Here is a 22,687-nt window from a genome sequence, read left to right on the forward strand (position 1 = left end):
TAAGTGGGTGCTATGTGTTGTGCATTATAATGTTAACTTTTGCAGAAGTAGCTGTAGTTGTGAAATAATAACTAATGCTTTTATTTTTGTAATTAACAGACAGTAATAACTCAGAGATATTTGTGAAATAGCTAATGTTGATTTAAAGTACTTGTGGAAGTAGCTAAAACCGTCTGCATGGTCAGATAACATTGAAGGAATGGATGTGATGAGGACCCTGCCAGTGATCCTTCGACTGTCAATAACTGTCGCCTGCTGAAACCAGGGATCAGGGGGCTGTTGTGAGGAAGTGACACACAACCCTCAAAACAACAATCCACGATTCCTGCATGTACTCTAAAAAGGCAGGTCAGGGGTCGAACCAACCTAAAGAATTCATGGAACATGTAAACGAATTCAAAGAAATGTTTGAATGTGTATAATCTTTATACATATGTATTTGACCAATGCAATGGAAAAAGTAGGTAAGAGAAGTTGCTATGGTTAACCAGCATGCCTCTGGTCATTGCCAAGCACCCACCGCTGTTATTGATTTGTCTCTAATTATCCCTTATGGAACTTTAAAAAATTCTGAAGAGGAAGGCTTATTTCTCACAAAACCCAAGGTGCTCATTCCTTATTTTCTTGCAAGCCATCATCAATCCACAGCTTCATCTGGACGGAGGAGAATGAGACTGCAATGAAAACAAGGAAAAGGAAAATGAACTGATGTGGAGACCCAGGGGCCTACCATCAGAGCCTCAATTCCCCAGCTGTGGAGGACTGGTCCCAGATAAGAAGAATAGATTTCTAGGTTATGGTGAGAACCTTGCTTCACCCACAGATCTTTGCAGGCATATGCTGATTTATGTAAAGTTATGTTACCACATTGGCCCGTTGGCCTAATTTCCCTAGTTCAACCCCTATAGCCCATCTTTGGTTAGTCCCTAGAATGTTCTCCTCTCTCTGTCCCTCCATTGGCCCAAGTTTACTGCATTTACCCGCCCCTGTTTCCCTATTAGCTGACCCGACCCTTAACCCCTGCTTTGCACCATTTTCCCCCATACTCATTGGACGCTGACCCTCACTCCGCTCTCACTACCCCATATAAAAAACCCTGTGCCCTCAGCTTGCAGCCTGTCTTTGTCCCTGGACCCTTTTCAGCTCTGTGCCCTGTTCCTGTACCAATAAACCCAGTTTGCTGGCGATCATACAAAGACTACATCATACGATCCTGCCTACTTTGTCAGCTTTATAAAGTAGCCGTGAGCTTTGGGCTCGTCAGTGCCGGATGCTCCAAGGGCCTTGGTAGCACCAGGACGCTACAGACTGGGACAGCCAGGCAGGTGAGGAGGAAGTCACTGTCCCTTTCCCCCTCTCTCCTGCTCCATCTCCCAGCCCAGCGTCGCCCCTGTCTGCAGGACAACCTCGCTGCTGACACCGTCCTGACAAGCATGGACTGGGGGGATCTCCTTCCCCTTCCCTCTGGCATGGAGGTGAATCCCATCTTGTCCTCTGCCCTCCTTCCTCTTCTCATTCTGTTCTTCGTCCACCCACGTTCCTTTCCCATCTCCTTCCTCCCTTGTTCCTTCCTCTCCTTCTGCCTTTTCCTTTTCCCTTCTCGCTGACTCTTCCTCTCTTGTCCTTCCTCCCCCAGGCACTGAGCTGCAGACAGAGACCAGGGAGAACAAATCCCTGCCACAGAACTTCGTGGAAGAGGCCATTTGGAACGGCTCCAGGGCGCAGGAATCCAATGGGGAGGAAAAGCCCCAGAGATCCCACACGAGGAGGGGCTGCAAACCAAGCCCGGGGAGCTGTGAGGAGGTAAAACACTCCTCTGTGCTGGGAAGGGTGTGGGGAATGTGAGAAGAGCTTCAGGCAGAGCTCAGCCTATTCCTGGTGCCTCCAAAGAGACGGCAGTGCTGGATGCAGAGATCCCCCTGCAGATCCATGAGGATGCAGAGATCCCCCTGCAGATCCGTGGGGATGCAGAGATCCCCCTGCAGCCCCTGGAGGAGCCAGGCTGGAGCACGGGGATGCCTGAGAGAAGGCTGTGACCCCGTGGACGGAGGGGCCCCCGCTGGAGCAGCCTGTCCTGGAAGGACTGAGCCCGTGGCACAGTGACCCACGCTGCAGCACTTGGAGGGGGGCTGTGCCCCAGGGGATGGACTCCGCTCGGAGAAGTTCCTGGAGAAGTCTCTGGTGGGAGAGAGCGCAGGGTGCAGCAGGGGAACGACTCCTGTCCCTGAGCAGAGGGAGAAGGCACGGAGGATGAACTGAGCATGGCCCCATTCCCTGTCTCCTGCCCTGCCGGGGGAGGAGGTGCAGCTGGAAGGAGGGAGGCCTGGGGGAAAGCTGGATCCAAGGCTCTTTCTTGACTTCTCATTATCCTGCTCTGAGTTTTTGGAGTTTTCTGCCAGAAATCTCTCCACTCCTGCACTCAGCCGAAGGGGTTTGGGCCGTTTTTCCCTTTCTAGGGGAAATCCAAGCGATGCACTGATGCTCCTAATTAGGGGTAGGAGAAGTGAGGCTCGTGGGCTTGCCGCAGAGGCGGAGGCAGCGAAGGCGCAGGGCCGGGAAAGCCGTGTCGGGAGGTGCGGAGAAGTTTGTTTGTGTTTGCGCTGGATGCCGGCCCGGGCCCGGGCCCGTTCCAGGGCTGTTCCTCAGCTGCGGCTTTGCCCTCGCCCAGCCCGGGGGGCCCTGAGAGCGCGGGGCGAGGCGGTGCCGTGTGCAGAGCCCGCCCCTCGCTGCGATTGGCCGGCTGTGCCGTCAGTCGTGGTTGTGGCGCGCTGATTGGTGAGAGCGGGGCGAAGCACGGCCCCGCTGGCGGCCTGAGGGCGGCCCTGGCTGGGCAGCGGCGCCATTGGCGGAGCGTGTGTGCGGGCCCGGGAGCGGCGGCAGCGGCCGGAGGCCGGGGAGGCGGCATTGGCGGAGCTGGGAGGCGGCCCCGGCGCAGGTGGGAGCCGCGCTGGGTTCTGCGGGGGCTCGGGGCTCGCTGCGGGCGGAGGGGGTGGCAGGGGGCTGCGGCGGCTTGCTTGTGCCGTGTCCGGCCCGTGGTGGCCCTGGGCCGAGGGCGCTGCGGGAGCGGCTGCCCGCGCTCTCCTTCCCGCCGCTGCCTGGGCAGGAGCCGCTGCCGGAGCAGCGCTGCCTCGTCCCGCTTGCTGTGGGTAGGACAGAGGCGGCTGCCCCGTCGCCGGGAGCGTGCGGGGAAATTCACGTCGCCGGAGGTTTCTGTGCCCAGAGGAGACCGAGGAGTCCTGTAAAAGTGACTTTATTGCTGGGCAGAGGGAGAGGCCGTGGGGCATTTGCCGTGCCGTCTCTGCCCTCGTCGTAGTACGCAGCCTCCTTTTTATGCTCATTTTCCCGGCCGCATCTCCTTCTGTCTTTGCCCACTGGCTGAGGGACTTGGGAGGTTCAGACTTCCCGATCCGCCTGCTGCCTGTCCTCGTTAATGTGCACCTCTCCTTGTGTATAACATCCGATATTCATGGCTCTGTTAAGTCTTAGTTCTTCTCGAAGTTCAGGAATTTAGCGGGACTTTGAGCAACTGTCTGGGTCAATTTGTAACATTTATTGGAACTGATGGTTTCTCCGTTACTTCCTTATTTGGGTTCTGAATTTGTTTATGTGGAAAAATTTACTTTATAGGGTCAGAAAAATCTTTTTAAGATTTGCCTTATCTTTTCTCATTCTTTACCCTACACAAAATTTATTTTCAAATACTACACTCACTTCTCCACATTCTTTTTTTAGGATCATCATTGTCGGTCACTGGTTGATTTGTTTTGCTTATGTGCTTTTTTTGTTGTAGCGACTGCCAGTGGCTTAGGGTTACTGTCTGGTTTAGCTAGAACTTCAGTAGCTGGGGTGTTGGTTGCAGCCTGGGTGAATGGGGTAGCTGCTGATTTATCTCCCTGCCCCCCTGTCTTTATATGTTGCTTTACAGTATTTAGCAGGGTGTGGTAAGTATAGGTTAGGGCTTAGCTTAATATAATGATTTTTTTTTTCTCTTTAGAGTCATTATGGCTCTTCTTTTTCAGGTATTTTTCTACTTTATTTAGGTTCTGAATCTGTTTATGTGGAAAATTTTACTTTATAGGGTCAGAAAATTCTTTTAAGATTTGGCTTATATTTTCTTATTCTTTACACTACTTAGGAGTTTCCACACCTGGGTCCGGGGTTTTATTAGTTTTTCTGGACATTTTAGCCTTTACTTTAGAGAAGTTGTGGACTGTATAAAGGATGTTTACCGGGAAAGATACTAGAAAGATGGTCTCTTTAACATTTAGTGAAAACTGAACATTCTCAAAAAGTGACATAACAGATTCAAAGGAGAAGAAGGAAAGGAGAGGCTGGAAAACCTCATCCCCTGCTCCTCCTCTAACAAAGTGGGTGCAATTACTAATGAACCCCATACTACTGGAACTAGTACGCAGGGTAGGACGAAGAAACTATAAACTATACATATCTTGAACAGACTCCAGTATCTTTGTAAATGCTTTATAAACCACTATCACCAAGGCCAGCACAATAGCTATTTTAATCTGTGCTCTGCTACTGTAAAAACTGCGTGTAAGGGACAATACTCTTAGTGACTAAAAAGGTATTAAAACCTTAAAAACCTTAGAGACCAGAGACACATGAAAGCTTCCACCCCAAGAGATATTACGAGTTCAAGCAACATGGCTACTGACTGCTGTAACCTACTACAAAGCAAACACAACAAAAATTCAATCAATAAAGTTTTTTTCTACTTTTTCGAGCCCCACCTTGGGTGCCAATAAATGTATTTGTCCTGGTTCAGGGTAAATTTGGGAGAGGATTTCTAAAGGGGTTCTTTTAGAAGGCACATTTAATGGGCTCCTCCTCCCAACCGGTTTGGGGAAAAATATTGCTCTGGAGAAAAGTGTAAAAAACTGTTTATTAAATAAGGAAATCTAAACAATATTGAACAATGAAACTTCTTGCTGCTTTAAAAGAGAGACAAACTCAGAAAAATCCCCCCCTGCCCGGGCTGCAGCTCGGCTCACTCAGTCTTTGATCAGTATTTCTGGTGCTGGAAATGCTGCGGCTTAGGCCCGGCCCGCTGGGCTACAGGTGTGAGCTGCTGGTGCTCTTTTTGATGTTTAGTTTAGAGTAGGTTTGAGGAGGTTTAAAGAAAAGGAAAAACTACAGTCTAGGGAACTTCTTTGCTTCAGCTAGCTAAAACTAACTAAAAAGCAAAGGAGAACTCTGTCTTGCTGTCTGTCTGTCCACAGAGAACACAGTCTAGGAGCAGAAATGTGGAGGAGTGAGTGCAGTTTCTGAAAACAAACTCCATGCTTCTTCTCGCTCCCTTCACTCCTGGAACAAGTCTTAAAGGTGCAAAACTTATTATTTAGCATAAACAGAACAGACGACTGGGGACAAAAGTATCATTCAGTTAACCTCGGACACTTCCTTATCTACAAGTTCCTGGCCCTATCTCCAAGCAGATTCACTCGTTGACTCTCCTTTTTCTTCCTGGGTCCTCTTTGGTTTTGGGATTATTCTCAGTGATCTCATTCCCTGTCCTTTTGTAGCCGTTTCTGGATCAGGAGGCCAGGCTGCGTCCTGCATCCCCTCGCTTACCTGCTGGATGAGCTGTACTCCCAAGGTGTGGAGCATGGTAAAAAGATGAGAGTTGCTGCAGCACATAAGAGGAGAAACAGCATTCGTTTAACCCATGGTCTGCCAGGGAGCCATGAAACCGTGTCCCATTCCCATCCTTTCGATGCTTGGACTGATTGATAAACTGTTCTCCTATTTCCTTTGTTATCTTTTTCACCACTTTTGTCATCATCTGGGCAGTCAGGAGCTGGAGCTGTCTGGTTCTCATTTCGAGGACAGCTTATAATCGAATGATGCCATTGAAATGATAAATGGGTTCTCTGTCTCCTGGTATGAATTGGTTCGGGTTCCCAGGGGCTGGATCCATGGTGTTGTAGGATTTGTTCTGGTGGCCCTTCATCTTTTCCCCATTTTTGGGCACTCCCTCAAGCCGGGGCTGCATCAATTGGGCACTTTTTTCTAATTACATCATCAAATACTTGAATTCCAACTGATTTCCCTGAACTTGTTAGAGCAAAAACCCCAGTGCTCTGATACACCCTGTATAGCATAGAGAGTGACAGCACATGTTGGGGTGGGCACAGGGATGATGCCCCCCTTATTTTAGTGAAGTTTTCACAACATTCTCCATTTGCTGTTTTCCTTTGCAGCTTCACCAGTTTCTGTTGCAGAGTCAGAGATCCTCACCATGGGCTCTGCCTTCAGCTGTACAAATTGCATCTGTGCAAGCAGGCAGAGCTTGGGGTGAGGGGCAGAGGGAATCAGCCCAATTCCTGCCCCAGGCAAGAAGAGCCAGGTACATTGTCCCCACTTTGCCCCAGCAGTGTTAATTTGCATTTCGAAAGCTCCTCTGCTGGCTGCCTGGAATGCAGCTTCTCTTCCAGGGCAGCCATCAGGTGACTCACACTGCAAAAGCCAGGGTTTGGATTTTTTTTTTATTTTTGGGGTTTTTCTGACCAGTGTTCTATTAACTGTTTATCAGTTAAAAGGTCACCTTTAAAGCTCTTCTAGGTTTTCAAATTGCAACCTATAGGTGAACACCAAAAAACCCATGCCAAAATTTTGCAATCTCCAATGGCCACACAAACACGTGCACAAAAAGAATCCAAAGACATAAAGATTTTCTTACTTCTTCTGCTAATAATAAAAATTGAGTCTCACACCCCAGGCCCAAACCTTACTGACAATATGCAAGTAGGATTATTAAGAAAAAACATTCTCATGGTGGACTCTAATCCCAGGCAGCGCAGTGTGTGTGTAACTGAGACCCAGAGTGGAATTGTGCCCTTGTGTTCCCCAGCAGCTGCGGCAGTGCAGGCACAGAAAGCACTGAAGCTGCAGCAGTGGCAGCAAGGATTGGCCCCGGTGGCTAGAGATGCCAAAGGAGGGTGGGCAGGCGGAGGATTTGAGCAGAGGATGTGTGGGCAGGCCCAGGGCCTTGCCCCGCTGTGGAGCCCTGGCTGCTGCTGCGCTGCCTTCAGTGCAGGCTCAGTGGGGGCGTCCCATCCTCCTGCTGCAGGCGGGAAGTGCAAATCTCCGGGGCTTCAGAGCCCTGGAGCCGAGGCTGAGGGGTCCCCCCGTGTTCAGCTGTGCTGGTGGCTGTTTCTGGCCTCAGGGCCACTTGGCACAGGCCACGCCACTTGGCCACCAGTGGTGCTGCTTTGCAGTCCTTAGGCAGGGCCCGATGTCCTGCTTGGATGTTGGGAACAGCAAAGTGCCAAGGCAGGCTCTGTGCCAGCCCAGCTTCCTGTGGCAGAGATTTCACAAGAGACAGGATTCTGGCCACAGACTGCTTTAAATGTACATCCCTTATGTCCAGCCTGCACTAGGTGGAGAATTACCAGGGTAAGGAATTCCAGACATGAATTCCAGAGGGAGATAATTGAATATCTGCCCTGGGTCTGGTTCTTATTCTTGCCAAAGCCAATGGCAAAAGCTGTACCCATGGCATCTTGGTTTCTCTCCCCAGCTTCCAAAGGTGTTTCTTTCTTTCCCCATTCGTTCTTTCTACCCAACCTGAGCTCTGGGGGTGCCAGGGGTTATGGAGGTCCCATTGTATTCCTAAAGCTGCCATAACCCCCTGAAGGATTTTTCCTGTAAAATAAATTCTACTCTCTGATTCTCTTGCTTCCACAATCCCTTCTCTTGGAATTATTTCTTTTAGAAATACCTTAATAAGTGATCTAGTGATTGCTTATGAAGTCAGAATTGATTTTGCCCCCCTTTTAGCTGACATGGTGTCACCAGAAGATATTGAAGCCTTGCTGCTCAGGGCATTTCAGTGCCAGGCTCTTAAAAGCACACACAGCTGCGCTGGTTTGTCCTGCGTTGGGTCTAATTCCCCTTCCTTCCTGTGAAAATAGCCATTCACCTTTGTTAAAATTTCAGATGTTTAATAGAAATGAAAATAGTCATAACAATCAGGAGAATAAGAGATAATAAAAGTAAACAATTATGGAGTCTGGGTGCCTGGCACTCTGCCAAATAGCACACCTTGCTAACAAAGGATTACCCCTTAAAGCAATAGCTTATTGCATATTCATATAGCTCATACATGATTCAAACATTCCTTTCAAACCAGGGTGTTTCTGCTTAATTTTAACTCCCCCCCACATTGCAAATCAAACAGATCTTCTTTGTTCCTCGAACTGCAAATCATCTTTGTTCCTCGAAGTCTGAACTTTTCTGAAAAGGAGGCAATAATTCTTCTCTGGGGATCTTGGTGTCTGTTGCTGTGATCTCTATCCAGAGAGTGTAATGCGAAGAATTTGATTATCTTTTGCATTCCTTGAGCTAGTTACAAAAAGTATCTTACATCACATAGTTTCTATTTTAATATTATGCTCTAGGCTAAAAACTGTATGTAGCACACTACTTAAAAGTGATTAATAGAGCACTACTTAAAAGAGATTACTACAGCATAACTTTCCAACATAACACATATAGTATTCATTTTAATATTTGCAAGGAGCCAATCATATAATACGCATTTTTCATACTTCCCTCCCTTGGATTAGGGTGTTGCTTCTAGACACCACTTGTCCTGGTTGCTTCAAAGTACTTTGAGGAGGCTCCATATCTAATTTACCCATTTCCCTGAGGCTACCCACACTTCTGGGTTCACTTCAGCATAGGCCTTGCCAGACATTTGATACAAAGATACAACAGAACTAGCCTCTGTTATCGCTTTTTACAATATTAATTTGCATTCCCAGTTTAGCGATCAAATCCCTTCCCAGTAAATTATAATGACCATTAGGAACAAATAAAAATTCTTGCATTTCAAACCCTTCCCCATATCTGCTAAGAGTGGTTGAATAAAGCCACTCCTCTTTCCTCCTTCTCCCCTGAAAAATCCAAGACATTTTTAGCATTTTCCCCCCTTATGTCTAAGATTCAGAGTGGATGGAGAGGCTCCTGTGTCCATCAGGAGAGGCCTCCTCTCGATGCAGAACCACCCTGAATGTTCTCAAGGGCTCCAGTGTGGTGCCCTGGTGGGATGGGACGTGTGACACCCCTGACAATCCATGTCCATCCTGGGGTGAACTTGCTCCTCCTGAGGCTGCTCCTGTCTCTGTTTCCAGTGTCCCTGTGCCCTGCATCTGGAGCCCTGAGTCCTTGCCAGGGGCTGTTTGGGTGGGCTCTCCCCTGCCCAGGAGGGCAATGCCTCTGCCAGGTGCTTGTGGCCGACCCCGTCCCCTGGGTGCTGGGGCCCCCTTGGGCCCTGGGGTTGATCCCTGAGGGGCTGTAGGAACTGTGTCATGGCCTTTGCCTTCAGCTTGGCCTTTTGCTCACCCTTCTTGCATTCAGCTGCTGTGCCTTTGTGCCCAAGTGCTCCAGGGCCTTCTTCTGCCACTCCTGCAGACCCGCTCAGTACCTGTGTGTGCTCATCCTCTGACAGCTGCTGAGCTTTTTGCAAAATTATTCGTTTTCCAGTGACCCAATCAGCATCTCGATCCTTCCCTTATAATCCCCATTTCCGTGATATTCCCTTGTTCTCCATCTTGTGCTCAGCCTCCCATCCACAGCCTGTGTCCCAGAGCCGGTCCCTGTCCTGCCGCAGTGTCCAAAGGCGGCCCCCCCCAGCAGGCAGGGCCGGCAGCTCCCCGGGGCCGGGCAGCAGCCGGGGCGTCCCGCAGCCTCCTGGGGGCCGGGGGCCAGTGCCGGCCCTGCCCAGGGCTGGTGGGGTCAGGCAGTGCCTGGCGCTGAGCCCCGGCTGCCCCACAGCCCCGGCCCGGCCCTGCAGCTCCCCACAGGCCCCCAGCCCGTGCTCCCGGTCCTGCACCTCTGCGCCCAGTGCTGCTGCTGCCCACCACAGAGAAACACCCTGAAATCCTGACCTCCTTCTTTTCCTGTCCTGGAAACTGGGAATTCAAAGTATCAGCTGGCAAATTCTGAGGATAAGACCCTTCTGAAAGACATCCCAATCCTCTGTATTTTTCTCTTCCTCTTCCTTTTCTTACCACATAGGTTCCTCCTGGTGCTTCTTGCCTTCCCCATATTGCTGCACACTCCACCCAATCACTTCCCAGCACACCAACACCATCCCTGTTGTCCAAATCCCTTCTCCACTTCCCTTATTGCCCCCCGGGTGTCCATGTCCTCAATTACCTCTGGGAGAATGTGCAAACGACCTCAACATTCTCCCCAGGGACCCTTTAGAGATATTTTAGGATCATCATTCTTTGGCCAGGACCCCTCTCTGGCTTTCCCTTTTCTCCCCTCCATGGGTGTCCTGCCATGTTCACTCCCTGAAGATCCCAGTGCACTCACGGATTAGATTTTCAGTTCTCTCTCCCTGCTGACTCTTCACAGACTCCCCTGATGTGTCACTCATCTGTCTCCTGGTCACTGCCGGGTCCCCAATCAATCCCCGGTGCCGCTGCCAGCCAAGGGAGCCGATCACCCAAAGTGGGTGAGGCACCTTCAGCTGCACTCCCTGCCCGCTGCCCCGGACGGTGGAAGGAATTCCGGATGAGCCCCAGGTTGTGCGGAAAAATTGACATCAGCAGAGGTTTCTGTCCACAAGGAAGACAGAGGAGTCCTGTAAAAGTAATTTCATTGCTAAAAATGGGTGAGGCCATGGGACATTCCCCATGGGATCTCTCCCATTGTTGGAGGACACAGCCTCCTTTTCATCCTAATTTCCCAGCCGCATCTCCCTCTCCTGTTCCCCACTGGCTGAAGTCTTTGAGATGTATAGAATCCAAATCCACCTACTACATACCCCCTGAATATGCTCCCCACTTTTATATAGCAGATTTTATTCATGGCTCTGTTAAGTCTTTGTTGTTCTTCCTCTTGAAGTTCATGAATTGAGCAGGACCTTGGCTGAGCAGCAGTCTGTGTCATCAATTGATAACATTTTCTGAAACCGATGGCTTCTCCTTTCACTTCCTTATGTCTCAAGTTCCTGGCCCTATCTCTGACCAGATGCATAACATCTGTTTGTAAAGACACTTTCCTCTTGTTCCTTTCACGGGGGTCCCCCGTTTGCGGGAGATCCCCCCTGGAGCAGGGTGTCCCCTCTTTGCTGCAGCCCCAGCCCTCAGGCAGAGCTCAGCCAATCAGAGCGCGCGGCGCTGATGACTCACCAGTTGCCAGGCAGACTCGCAGCTCCCAGCCTTCCCCACCTGGACCCCACCTGCGCCCCCCCCTCGTCCCCAGCGCCCCCCGCGAGAGGAATTTGGGGAGGTGGGAGTGGGGCAGTGCCAAGGCCGGGCCCCCCCGCGCTGTCCTGGCGGGAGCGGCTGCAGTGGGGACCGAGTGCGGGCGGAGGCGGCCGAGAGCCCAGCGCTGCCCCAGCCCGACCTGCCCCAGCTCCATCCCTGCCCCTGCGCTGGGATGCTGTGGGTTTGGGGGGAAGGGGGAGCCGGCAGTGGGTGCTGGGCCTGGGGCAGGAGGAGAAGGGAAAGAGAAGCAGGGTTGAGGAACAAAATGGTCAAACGATGCACGTGGCAGGAGAAGGTGGGATTGTGCAGGAGAAGGAGGAATAGCAGGATGAAGAGGAGTGTGAGGAAGAGTAGAGACACAGGAGGAGGAGGAGGAGCAGAAACAGGAAGCAGCACAAGGTTCCATCCCTCCCTGTATCTGCAGCCTCCCCCCAGCCCCAGGAGCGCTGCTCCCTCCACATGCAGCAGGTGACTGTGGAGGGGGATCCACGATTTTCACGGGGGTGAATCTTGGAGTTTCTGAGCTTTCTTGGGCTAAATGTTGGTACTTTGGTTTTATGTGGCAGATGAATCTTTTGGAGGAGGTTTTTGCTGAGTTGTGATGTTTGGGGAGTTTTTGATCTGTGTCTTGAAGTTTGGAGGTTTTTTGGGCTGAATCTTGGTGTTTTGGAGGTTCTTACAGACACAGGATTCCCAATGACTTCCTTAGATGAGCTTGCACAAGGAGGAACTCCCAGTCCAGGGTGCTCTCCTCTTGTTTTTTCCCCCAAACCAGGATTTTTCATTTCCAGGGCGTGGCTGGATGGAGGAGGAGGAAAAGCCCCAGAGATCCTGCAGGAGGAGGGGCTGCAAACCCAGCCCAGGGAGCTGCGGGGAGGAAAGAGCCCCCCTGAGCCAGGAAGGCTGCTGGAGATCCAGCCGGGGCTCAGAGCTGGTGGAGAAGGCTCATGGCAGGGAGAAGCCGCACAAGTGCTTGGAATGTGGGCAGGGCTTCAGCCAGAGCTCCCACCTGATCCAGCACCAGAGGATCCACACTGGGGAACGGCCCTACGAGTGCTTGGAATGTGGGAAGGGGTTCAGCCAGAGCTCCAACCTGATCCGGCACCAGAGGATCCACACTGGGGAACGGCCCTACGAGTGCTTGGAATGTGGGAAGGGTTTCAGCCAGAGCTCCAGCCTGATCCAGCACCAGGTGATCCACACTGGGGAACGGCCCTACCAGTGCTTTGAATGTGGGCAGGGTTTCAGCCATCTCTCCAACCTGATCCGGCACCAGGGGATCCACTCTAGGGAACGGCCCTATGAGTGTGAGGAGTGTGGGAAGAGCTTCAGAGACCGCTCTAGCCTGATCCAGCACCAGAGGATCCACACTGGGGAACGGCCCTACGAGTGCTTGGAATGTGGGCAGGGTTTCAGCCGGAGCTCCCACCTGATCCGGCACCAGCGCATCCACTCTGGGGAACGGCCCTATGAGTGTGGAGAGTGTGGGAAAAGCTTCAGAAACAGCTCTGAACTGATCCGGCACCAGGTGATCCACACTGGGGAACGGCCCTACACCTGCTTGGAATGTGGGAAGAGCTTTGGGCGGAGCTCAGACCTGAGAACCCACCAGCGCATCCACACTGGGGAGAGGCCCTATGAGTGTCCCCAGTGTGGGAAGAGGTTTCAGACTAGCTCCAGTCTCCTCCTACATGAGCGGATTCACACAGATGAGAGGCCCTTCCGCTGCCCCAGCTGCGGGAAGGGCTTCAAGCGAAACTCCAGCCTCACCATCCACCGGCGCATCCACAGTGGGGAGAGGCCCTATGAGTGTGGAGAGTGTGGGAAGAGCTTCTCACAGAGCTCAAACTTGACCCAACACCAACAGAGGCACCACCAAGGGAAGCCCTGTGAGTGCCCCAAGCGAGGGAAGAGCTTGGAGTGAGGGAAGAGCTTCGTGCGCTGCTCCAGCTCCATCCCCCATGGGAGGCTCTGGGCTGGATGATCCCCAGTGACCCCTGTTGGGCAGAGCCCTGGTGATCCGTTGTCCTGGTGATCCCCGTTGGGTGGGGGGAAGGTGTTGGCTTCTTGTGCTGCTGTGATTTGGGGGGGGTTCCCCTGGATGGGGGAGGGGCGCTGACTGGGGTCCTGGCACACTGGGGGTGGGCTCATGGCTCAGGCAGATCCCAGCGCTTTGGGGGGGTTGGTGCAGGGGGGGAGGCAGTGAATGTGGGGGGACCCTGGTGATAATGTGGGGTCCTGGCTGATAACATGGGGGGGACAGGAGCCCCAAGAGAACACCCCAGTGCTGGGGACCCCCCTGTGCCCCCCCAGCGCTTGGGGGCCCCCCTGGTCCCTCCCTGGTCCCAGCACTGTTCCCAGGGGTCTTCGGCTCTGGGGGCTCAAAGGGGAGGGAGCGGAACCCCCGTGATGGTTGGGGGGGCACAAAGGGGGGTCCAGGCTGGTGCTTGGGGGGGTCAGTGCATGAGGGGGCATCCAGTCCCTGTTCCAGTGCTTGGTGAAGGGGGGGGCAGTGCATGGTGGGGGTCCTGGTGCTCGGTGACTGGGGGGTGTCAGAATCCAGCACATCCCTCTGGCTGCCCTGGATGGCTCCAGCCCCTGGCAGAAGGCTTGGAGACCTTGGCACAGTGTCAAGAACACCTGTGGATTTGGTTTTAGCCCCTGAAGAAAATGGCCAGCTTTGTATGAGGAATTAGAAGCCACAGGGGTTTGAGTAGTGTGGTAGGTGAATAAACACAGGGTGAAAAATTAGAATTTCAGGGTTTTAAAATAAGGGGTTCAAGGGGACAAGATGGAGGGATTTGGGCGTGTCCTGACCTTCTTCTCCTTCTTCTTGCCCTCCATGTGTTGCTGTGATGGTGACACTTTTCTATTGGTTGAAGGTAGAGTCACACTGTCCCACGTAAATGATAGATATTGGCATGTTATTGTAAACATAGTACAGGTAGTTTTTAGTGTAAAAGGTAAATACCGCCCTGAGGGCAGGTAGACTGCCACAGACCGACCTGCTGGACAGAGCTCAGCAGAGCGGACAAAGCATGTTATTGATAAGAGAAAATAAACGACCTTGAGAAGCAAAGCTGTGCATCTCGACTGCTTCTTTGGCTGCGTGGGCTGGGAGAAAAGGACTTTTCACAATCTTGGGGTCATCTCGACCACCAGAAAACCGAGAGGGGGGGTCTCCACTCGTCCCAGTGCCCAGTGAGGGTGGTCAGTGCTCGAGGTGGGGTCGGGGGCACTGAAGGGTGTGACCCTGGGGCAGGATCAGTGCTCAGCAGCAGGGGCTGCCTGGGGACCCCCCCCAGTCCCCAAATCACAGCCGGGTCTCCTGTAAGGCACTGAGGGGAGGCTCGTTCACCCCCCTGCCCCCACCAGCATTGCCACACGCCTTCCCAAAGTGTCCTCAGAATGTCCCTGAGTCTCTGCAGAGGTGACACCGGCCCAATCACAGCCCAGTGGTGATGTTGCTCTGTCCACAGCAACCTCTGGATGTCCTCAATGGCTCTTTGGCACTGCTCAGCCACCATGTGGCCATTGTGGCCAGGTGAGGGACAGAAGAAGAGGGTGTTGATGTCCCCAAGTGTCCCCAGCAGGTGACATGTGGCCAAGGGGGCACTGGGCTCCCACAGCTGCTCAGCCTCGGCCACCGTGACCACCAAGGCCACACGGAAATCAGGGGACACCTGCGTTGTCCCTTCCAGGGCTAACTTGATGTCTCCGAGGCGGTGCTGCAGCTCCTGGGGGAACGCAGTGGCTTCATCACACACGGCCACCAAGTCCCCCAGCAGCCCCAGGTACAGCTCCAGCCGCTGCTCCCTCCTGATGGCCCCATCCGCCAGCTGTCCCCTCCTGGTGGCCGCATCCCTGCAGGCATCATGGAGCTTGGTGGCTTCCTTGGCCACCCGGGCCCAGCTGTCCATGAGCCTGTCCAGCACACGCCACCAGGCGCTGGCCAGGGCTCTCACACAGGCCCAGGTGGTCCCTGGTGTGTCCCCGAGGTTGGCCAGGGTCCAGCCAAAGGAGGGGTCAGGGCGGTGGCCCAGGGAGGGGACACGGTAGTGGCGCAGGGTGTCCTGGAGGTGAAAGATCAAGGTCCCCACTGAATTGCAGTGGAAAATCAAGAACCCACAATTCCAATAAAGATTTGTAGGGACGGTCTGTTTATTACAGCGCTGAGCACACGTAGGGATTGTTTCACTTCAAAGGACATGCATGCCCCTGAGGACTCCCAGTCCTTGATCATTACCCCTTACTGATTTATATATTCCTAGAATTTCACAATAGGTTCATGTATTCATTCTGCTGATTTCATGTTACACATACAGATAACTACACTTGTACCTATTTTTTTGTCAGAAAGTACAGAAAGAACTCCTGGGTCACTCTCCCCTGTCTGTTTCAAGGTCTGAGGAGTCTTTCTTATATCTTATCTCTTTAGCTTGGAAATTCACATTCTTTCTCCTCAGCTGGGGCAGTTTTGCTAGTGCTGCAGTTAGCAGACTAAACAGCATATTTTCCTTATGTTAGCAAGCTTAAAGTGGCACATTTCACCTAAATCCAAATGGATTTCTACCCTGTTAAATTTTCACTCTGTCTCATTCCCCCCTTTCCATAAGATGAGAAGTAAATTCTTTTACTTAATGCAAATCCTTATGCTAATAAGTGTCCCTTAATGCTTTACTATGTACATTTGACCTACTAGGCACAATTGCAATAGCACAAGGAGTTCTCAAGCATGCACAATCTTTACTAGTATATACAAGTGTCCTGGCTTGTAAGATAAGCATATATTCTATTTGCCATCTGTCGGAGATGGGGCAGGTATCTTCTGTTGCGTAGTTTTTTTATCTCTTCCAAGAACAATGTCTCCCTCCAGGGAGATATCTTCTGTTAATATGCCATTGAATGGCTCACTGCATGACTGAGAAATTTACATCATCCCATTGTAAGATCCTCCAGCCAGAGGGAGGAGCCAAGCATTCCTACCTGCATAAAATCAGCATTTATTGAGACAGCAGCTCAGCCTCTTCACTGGATTCCCAGAGGAAGACCAGGCCCATCTACTCTATCACCAGCCTATCAGAGAGAACTACACCCTTCTACAGGTTCACCGCTTCAGCAGCATTTCATCTGCCACTCCAGGAGCAGGAGGAACAGCCACCATTTAACTGGACTATCACCAACACCCTGACTCCTCAGGGTGTCGGGTTTCTGACTCTATCAGTAGTTTTGTTTGTACTAATTAAATTTTTTTAATTTAGTTTTTTTCCTAGTAAAGAACTGTTATTCCCATTCCCATATCTTTGCCTGAGAGCCTTTTTATTTTGAAATTGTGGTAATTTGGGAGGGAGTTTACCTTTTCCATTTCATGGGAGGCCCTTGCCTTCCTTCTCAGACTCCTGTCTTTTCAAAGGAAGACAACAAGCACAGTTTTCTGATCAGTGACTGGATGAATCTCGAAGTGGCAGATACTTTGTTTAGTGTCAAGACACGCTATTGTAAAATGCAGGCGAACCCAATGGGAAGAAATGATGATGTCCAACATCAGTTCAGAAGGCTGAATGATTTCTTTATTATAACTATGCTATAATACATTAATATACTATATAAAGGAAGATACTAAAACTACATACCTACTTTCTCTAACTGTCATATCTAACTACTAACAACTTGTGACCCTGTTCTCGATAGTCCAGACACAGGTGGACCTGATTGGCCACCAGGCTCAAACAATCCTCACCAGAATCCAATCAAGCAATCACCCCAGGTAAACAATTCTCCAAGCACATTCCACATGAGAAAAACAAGGAGCAGAAATATAAATTGTTTTCTCTTTCTTTCTCTCTGTGCACCTCTATCAAAAATCCTGAGAGAGAAATGTGTTTGCCACAACACATTAATAGTATTGCTTTCACAAATGTACCCTAGTTGTTCCCAGCAGCACAAGATTCTAAGTTTACTGTTTGCCACTTTTCATTCACCTTTCATGCCTGCACCCTATGTTCTGATTCATGATTTAATCCTAGTGCTCTGATGGGGTGGATAACATAAACAGTGGCATTATGTACAGTAAGTACAAAGGCAGTGGCCACATTAGAAGCAGGATCATAGGTCACAGATGCTCCTGAGATTTCTTTATATAATCCGAAAATTTACTATAGTCAGTCAGGATTGGAACTTTCTCTCAGAATCAATGGCATTATCCCAGACAATCCTTTGAATTTCAGCTGGAGAATTATTTTCACCTTCTCCCATATGATCAAAGCTGCTGTTGCCTGCATCCAAAACTGTGCTTGTATAAAACTGAAAGTTAAAGACATGTTATCTTGAACCATACCAAGCGCTCCTACTATTAACTTGTGATCTTGGACCCCAGCCTTTTAGGGATAACTGTAGGGGTTGTTCTAAGTTTGCCAGTCCACCTGCTGCAGTGGCCAGCTCTCTCATCGATCCAGTGTACTGATTAGAACCTGGGACCAAAGCCATTCAGCATTGTTTTGGATAGAGGTATTCCAGGATTTTAATTACAATTATACACAAGGCAATTCTATAAATAAAATTACAAACTACCCCCCCCCCCCCCCCCCGCAATACACTCATTTTGCCCAAATAAGTTTCAGTCTCAGTTCATTGTCTCTTGGTGTCAATTTCCAAGGGGCTTCTGGTGCCTGCTTCATTCGAGCATGGTGGATCCAGGCATTCTGCTTCTTAATCTTGACTGCGGTGAAGGTGGTGAGAAGCATCTGGAATGGTCCTTCCCACTGTGGTTCCAAAGTCTTTTCTGTAAGAGACTTAACGTATACTTAATTCCCAGGCTGTATGTTATGTTCTGGTTCACTTAGCTCCCTGCTTGGAGTTCCAGCCACATGTCTTTTCATTTTCTTTGACCTGTCTACTTAAAGCCACCATATAGGTTTCTTGCACTATTCTGGAAATAAAATGTGATTGTCTGGGAATATTGTGACTGGAACCTTAAAGTGGTATTATTTACTCTGGTCACCTTGACAGTTCTGGTGGGGAATGCTTCTGGCCACCCTGAAAATGTATTTGTCAATACTCATAAATACTGACACCCCCCCTTTCCATGGGGGTTTTGAACAGCCAATTTACCAAATTTACCAATTTACTGCTGTCTGAGTCCATGGCCCCTCCCAATGTGACCAAGTTTTGGTCTGGGGGTATTCTTGGGGTTAGTCTGGAGGCAAGGATCACACTGTCAGTTGACCTGAGTGATAGTGGCATATAAATTCCTGGCAGTGATCCTTTCAATCAAATATGTGTTCTAAAAAGCCTGTGGAAGCTACCACTTAAAAAGTCAACACTTCATTTCGATGCACTCTGTAACACTGGCAGTCTTGGTCAATTTGGGAAAGGAGCCACACTTTATAAAAGCTTTTAAGTAGTTAGGCCCCAGTGTGTTTTCTTGTACTGCTCTCTTACTAGTGACTACACAAATGGGGAGGGATTACCAGCTCCCTTTCAATGGTAGCCCACCCCTGTTGGTTATATGTCCCTTTTGATTAGTATTATTATATTCTGGCTTACCTTTAAGGGAAATCTGTCCATAATTACCTCACCTTTTGCTGCTTTCTTTGCCTTTCCATCCACCAGCTCATTTCTTTTTCCCAATTCTGAGCTCACTCTCTGGTGTGCTTTAATATGCATACTTCCAGCAGCCGGATTATCTCTTGTGCATGTTTGATGTTCTCTCCTTGTGAGGTCAGCAGTCCCCTCTCTCTCTCTCTAGACAGCTCCATGTGCCTGCACAACTCCGAATGCATGTCTAGAGTCTGTCTAAATGTTTATTCTCTTTCCTTTTGCCATTTCCAAGGCACGGGGCAGTGCAATAATCTTGGCCTTCTGCACAGAGGTGCCTGCTGGTAAGGGTGCAGATTCTATTACCTCTCTGCAGGTAGTGACTGCATATCCAGCAGGTCGCTTTCCACTGGCAACGTAGCTACTCCTGTCAGTGAACCAGGTCTCTGCATCGTCCAAAGGAGTGTCCTTTAAGTCTGGGTGGCTGGAGTAAGTAACTTCAGTAGTCTCCAAGCAGTTGTGGTGTACTGCTTCTCCTTGATTTCCACTGAGAAAAGAAGCTGGACTGACAATGTTAGTTACCACTCTCTCTGTATCATCTTGTTCTACCATGATGGCCTGGTACTTCAGGAACCTCTGTGGTGAGAGCCGGTGGTCGCCCTTTACTTCCAGTACTGCGGGCACTGTGTGGGACACTAGTGGAGTCAATTTCTGTCCCAGGGTAAACTTGCGTGCTTCTTGTATATTCAGCACGACTGCTGCTGCAGCTCTGAAGCAACCTGGCCATCCTTTGGCATTGCACCTAGTTGCTTGGAAAAGTAAGCAACTGCCCTCCAGTATGAATTCAAGTCCTGAGCCACATGGGAGAATAGAAAGAATCTGGAAGTCCTAAAGCTGGAGCTGACATGAGGGCACTCTTTAGCTGGTGAAAGGCCCGAGTGGCTTCCTTTGTCCACTGGAGATCTCTATCTGACAGTCTGTAATTATAAACCCACAGCCGGCACCACCCTGCCATGCCCCTGCCTTTTTCTTTAATACTTTGTATCCTTGGAGTTCTAGGAAGTTTGAAAGGCTTCTTCCTTCTTCCTGTGGAGTTTCCCAGAACTCTGGTTCTTTGCAAGTCGTTCTCCAAACAGAGTGGGGCATTTTGAAGCCTTGAGGCACATGGACCATGTGAGCTAGGTTTTGTGCCTGCTTTTAGGGCTTTTCTATTCAAGTGCAAAAAAATTTCTGGCTGGCTTCATGGATAGGGAGGCAAAAGAAAGCATCTTTCAGATCTAAAACAGAAAACCAGGTTAGTTCAGGTGTTAAGTTAGTAAGGTATATGGATTTACTACCATAGGATATAAATCCTTTGTTGTCTTATTGACAGCCCTCAGTCATGTCACTATCAATGATTGGGCTGATTTCTTCCCTATCTTCTTTTTCAGGGGGTGCTGCTTAATTTTCACTGGTTGTGTCCCTTCCTTAAGCTTGATCACTATGAGGGGTGTTCTTCGCACTCCCTGGTACATCAGAGGCCCATAGCCCTGAAAATACTTGTCCTAATATCTCTTCACTAATTTCCTCCTTATTTTCAATGGCTGTTAATGTTAAACTTAACACCTCTATGTACCTTTGATCATTTACCTCCAGAGTAACCTCCTCATTCTAGAATGTTTAGCAAGTTGGGCATATACAAAAACTTGTAAATACCCCATTGTTACTTTAAAGGTTTGCAAAAGTATGCCTTCTCAGACTGGCCAGTTGTTCCCCACACTACAACATAATCATTCTCCACAGGTACTAAAGCTTTATTTAAAACTGAATATATGGCCCCTGTATCAACCAAAATTCCACCCTTTCCTTTTTCCTGGTCCCACTGCCTCTCGCAGAGGGGTCTGTTACCTCCTAGTTCGGGATGAGATTGGACTGCCAGGAGAGGGATGGGTTCGAGTGGGAATACCTTCAGAGCCTGAGTCCTCTTCCCTTTTGGGGAGGTCCTCCTCATCCTCCCTTACCTTAGGAGGAGCCTTTTACAAATTATGCATTTCGTTTTTGTGTTTCAGGATGATAAGCTTTGTCTGATTTCATACATCGCTGCCTTATATGGCATGTGAACAACAATGTCTGATTTGCCTTCTCTTTGCTCTGGGGTCATGGTTTGACACTGGCACAATGCCAGCGCCCCCATGAAAATGCAGCTTCCCAATAGAAATGCTGTGAGATGTTGTCAGGAACAGAGCAGAGCAGGCCCAAACTTAATAACAAAGAACAAAACTTTACTACTACTATAAAAGACACACACACTAAATCCAGGATGAAGACCCTCTAAAACACTCCTCCTCCCACCCAATTCCAACAAAAACCACAGTGAGACATCACCCGGGATTCCTGATCAAGTTGCCATCCTTCAGATAATCAATACTAAGTCCATCAAGGGAGAGAGGAGTCTCTCATGCGCCATAGACCCCTCCCCCCAGGAAACACTGTTGCCACCTCCTGTGTTCCCATGTCACACATGGCAGCCACCCGGAGAAAAATTTGCCAGCGTGACACGCTCCTTTCCATGTCACAGTGCTCTCACCACCGTGCATGGACAGACTGCCCATACGGCTCCTTTAAGGGTGCTTTGCCACGGACCCAAAGAGACAACAGTTCAGCTTCTCATCTTGGGACTACAGTCCCCCCCATTTTCCCCTGGGGCCAAGGGTCCAAGAAGAACAAAGATCATCTTCTTCCTGAAGACAGAGGGCATCACCATTCCCTCCTCTGCTTTTCTCTGTTCTTGCCATTCCTGTGCTGGTGGTTGCTGAAGCAGGTCTCCTTGGGTCACCACTGCATCCCCCTAAAATGCAGTCTCTATTGCAGGAGAATTTGGTTCAGTCTATGGCTAACAAGAAAAGTCCAGCCAAAAGCTACTCCATCATCTCCTCCCACCTAAAAATTTCTTCTAACATCTCAGATCCCAGACTGTATCTCTTCTACTTCAAATCAAGGAATAATATTTTACAAAGCCTTTATTTTCCAGGATAGGGTTAAAAGTTCAGACTCCCTGGACGGTTGAACTCTCTGCCCAGAACTCTCAACTCCCACACTGGGCATCATCCCCGCCCCCCCCTCCCGCTTCTCCTCTACCGGCAAATTTCCAGGTGCCGTCAGGCTCTCTGTCTCTTTCCCTCTGGGGGGGGTAACAAAGGCATCTCTGCTTCTCTCCACCCTTCCATCCACAGGAGCTGGCTCGGTTCCAGACCTTCAGCGCCCTCCACCTCCCTGGACAAGGCCGCATGGCTTCCCCTCCCCCGCCCAGCCTGTGGCTGGGCAGGGGAGAGTCTGCACTCTTCTGCTGACCCGAACCAAAGAGACCATTCCCCTGGGAGTCCTTGCTTTTAACCCCCTGTGTGCTCAGAGGCATGTCCATGCCTTCAGTGGTCACTCCAGGTGCCAATATCCAAATCTGACCACTCATTGGTTTGACCCCACTTCCTGAAAAAAATCACTTCCACAGCAACCACTAGATCACTCATTAAGGTATTTCTAAAAGAAATAATTCCAATAAAAGGGATTGTGGAAGCAACAGACTCAGACAGCAGAACTCATTTTACAGGAAAGATCCTCCAGGGGGTTTTGGCAGCTTTAGGAATACAATGGGACCTCCATAACCCCTGGCACCCCCAGAGCTCAGGTTGGGTAGAAAGAACGAATGGGGAAAGAAAGAAACACCTTTGGAAGCTGGGGAGAGAAACCAAGATGCCATGGGTACAGCTTTTGCCATTGGCTTTGGCAAGAGTAAGAACCAGACCCAGGGCAGATATTCAATTATCTCCCTCTGGAATTCATGTCTGGAATTCCTTACCCTGGTAATTCTCCACCTAGTGCAGGCTGGACATAAGGGATGTACAGTTAAAGCAGTCTGAGACCAGAATCCTGTC

General features: G+C 50.1%; 1 protein-coding gene across 1 annotated transcript; it reads left to right on the top strand.

The window, feature by feature from the left end:
* The first annotated feature begins 2,870 nt into the window (after nt 1-2,870).
* LOC128821258 (zinc finger protein 239-like) lies at nt 2,871-13,322 on the top strand. The gene is made up of 2 exons (XM_054002208.1): nt 2,871-2,935; nt 12,016-13,322. The coding sequence occupies exon 2, from the start codon at nt 12,043-12,045 to the stop codon at nt 13,162-13,164; it is 1,122 nt and encodes a 373-aa protein (XP_053858183.1). The 5' UTR covers nt 2,871-2,935; nt 12,016-12,042; the 3' UTR covers nt 13,165-13,322.
* Nucleotides 13,323-22,687: the final 9,365 nt, after the last annotated feature.

Source organism: Vidua macroura, chromosome 37, assembly GCF_024509145.1.
Source record: "Vidua macroura isolate BioBank_ID:100142 chromosome 37, ASM2450914v1, whole genome shotgun sequence".
In the NCBI taxonomy this organism is placed as follows: Eukaryota; Metazoa; Chordata; class Aves; order Passeriformes; family Viduidae; genus Vidua; species Vidua macroura.

Coding starts and splice junctions, on each gene's coding strand:
- LOC128821258 (XM_054002208.1), top strand. CDS start 12,043: ATGGAGGAGGAGGAAAAGCCCCAGAGATCCTGCAGGAGGAGGGGCTGC.